The sequence below is a fragment of the Gadus morhua genome, chromosome 18, assembly GCF_902167405.1.
Source record: "Gadus morhua chromosome 18, gadMor3.0, whole genome shotgun sequence".
Classification (NCBI taxonomy): Eukaryota; Metazoa; Chordata; class Actinopteri; order Gadiformes; family Gadidae; genus Gadus; species Gadus morhua.
In genome coordinates this window covers 707,042-709,277 of record NC_044065.1, presented here as the reverse complement: position 1 = coordinate 709,277, position 2,236 = coordinate 707,042, and the positions used below count along the sequence as shown (strand labels likewise).

General features: G+C 56.1%; 1 protein-coding gene across 1 annotated transcript in view; it reads right to left on the bottom strand.

Annotated features, from left to right (window-relative positions):
• Positions 1-1,488, bottom strand: part of dusp3a (dual specificity phosphatase 3a) — a 9,652-nt gene extending 8,164 nt beyond the window's left edge. Inside the window, exon 1 of the mRNA XM_030339500.1 lies at positions 1,111-1,488. Coding sequence (XP_030195360.1) covers positions 1,111-1,283 — 173 coding nt within the window. The 5' untranslated portion in view covers positions 1,284-1,488. The remainder of the gene's footprint in view (positions 1-1,110) is intronic.
• Positions 1,489-2,236: the final 748 nt, after the last annotated feature.

The window sequence follows — 2,236 nt, the reverse complement described above, 5'->3', positions numbered from 1 at the left end:
GTTAAGGCTTTACAAGCAGGACTCATGAGCGGCACCAGTGAAGCTGCAGGACACCCGAGAACCAGCATGCAGAGAACCAGCGGAGAGCCAGAAGAGAACCCGCAGAGAACCCGCAGAGAACCCGCAGAGAACCAGCAGAGAACCCTGAGAACCAGCAGAGAACCACGAAGAACCAACGGAGAACCCTGAGAACCAGCAGAGAACCAGCGGAGAACCCTGAACACCAGCATGCAGAGAACCAGCAGAGAACCAGCGGAGAACCTTTAGAACCAGCAGAAAACCCTGAGAATCAGCAGTGTGTGTGTGTGTGTGTGTGTGTGTGTGTGTGTGTGTGTGTGTGTGTGTGTGTGTGTGTGTGTGTGTGTGTGTGTGTGTGTGTGTGTGTGTGCGTGCGTGTGTGTGTGCGTGTGTGCGTGTGTGATCCCACCTATGTTATGTTATCCTCGTGCTTCTATTTTTAGCTCCACTCTGGGCCAGCGATCAATGCAGCGTCTCACACACATCGTGACGGCTTCTTGGCCGTCATATTCACGCTGTTTGGAAGCGGGTCCAACCGGCTAGACGGGCTGATTTATAACGCGTGCAAACTCGAACTGAAGGAAGTGTCGAAGGTAAACACGCCGCGTACGGTGTGTTTACCTTCAGTCCCAATTTCATCAGTCACCTTAAACGTAAGGGATCAGATCAGACGGCAAGCGGCGGCAGTGAGGAAGAGGCGTCGTGAGCTCCTCACCCCGCAGCCGGAGCAGACGGAGGATCTGCTGGGGCCGGCGTCACACACAACAGGCTGCTGTGGAGCCCCGCCGTCACACGCACAGGAGTGCAGCACGACGCGGGCTGGACGTGGGACCGATGGGTCCACTGTGATGGGTATCCATCAATCATCTACATTTTATTTTATTTCTTTGGGGGGGGGTGGGGGGTTACACACACACACACACACACACACACACACACACACACACACACACACACACACACACACACACACACGCGCGCGCGCGCACACACACACACACACACACACACACACACACACACACACACACACACACACACACACACACACACACACACACTTTACGTGTTGAACAAAGCGAAAAGACTCACGCGTTCCCGATGTAGATCCGGGGGAAGACCTCGTGGAAGTGTTGGGTGGGCAGGCTGTAGAACCCGCTGCCGTTGGTCAGCAGCTCGTTCAGCTGCTGCACGGTGATCTCGCCGCCCCCCGGGGGGGCTCCGGCGGGCTGCTGCCCAGCCGGGGCGGGACTTTGCTTCTTCATGGCTTCACGACGTCTCTTTGTGTGATGGTCTTCTCTCCGTGCCCCCCCGCCCCCCTCTCCAACGCAGACACGGGCTGAATGAAGATGAGAGTCGCTTCTGCTCCGCGAGCCGTCGGTTCTTTCTCCGCTCTCACGCTTCACCTCGCGCGGTGCCGACGCGGCGAGTGACGAAACGCACGTCCTCTCCCGGAGACACACCGAGCCGTGAGGGGGAGGACCAAGAGACACACCCAGCCCCCCCCCCCCCCCCCCCCCCCCGCGCGCTGTGAGGGGGAGGACCGCAGACACGCCCCCCACGCACCCTGAGCTCGAGGACCGTGTGAGGGTGGAGGACCGCACGACGCCCCGACGAGATCCGCGGTCGCGCCCATCACCTCATCCCCTCATCACCTCATCACCAGTGGCGACTGGTCATTACGGGCAAGTGGGGCTCGGCCCCACCTACTCTCACAAGAAAAGAATATAATAATATAGCCTATATAAAAAATATAATATATATTCTTTTATATGTATATATTTAAAAAATAATCTCCCCAGAATGAACTATAGAATAATAAGTTTGGCGCTTTTATTTATTTTTTTGTCGACCCTGGCTTGCTTCTTCCGGCTGAGTTCGTCTGGAGGGGCAAGAGGGGCTCTATAATATGTCCATGCTCTAGTCTAGCCCCACCAGCCCAATGCAATGTGTATTGGACTTGAAACATTGAAATGCGCACGCTCAGAGTGTTTCTCTGTTGAAGTGGAAGGAGATTATTTTACTTCCTGGTGGGGCGTTACCCTACATGCCCACTGCACCGTCAGTCAACGGACGTGGGAAGGCGTGGCTGACGGATGGGGGAGTAGTCTTTGCAGAAGCATCCGTCAGCCAATCAAATCGCTTCGCCGGGTTCTTCCCGCTTCTTCCTGCTTGTTGTACTGGGCACGGGCCGTTACGCCCCGTGCACACTACCTCC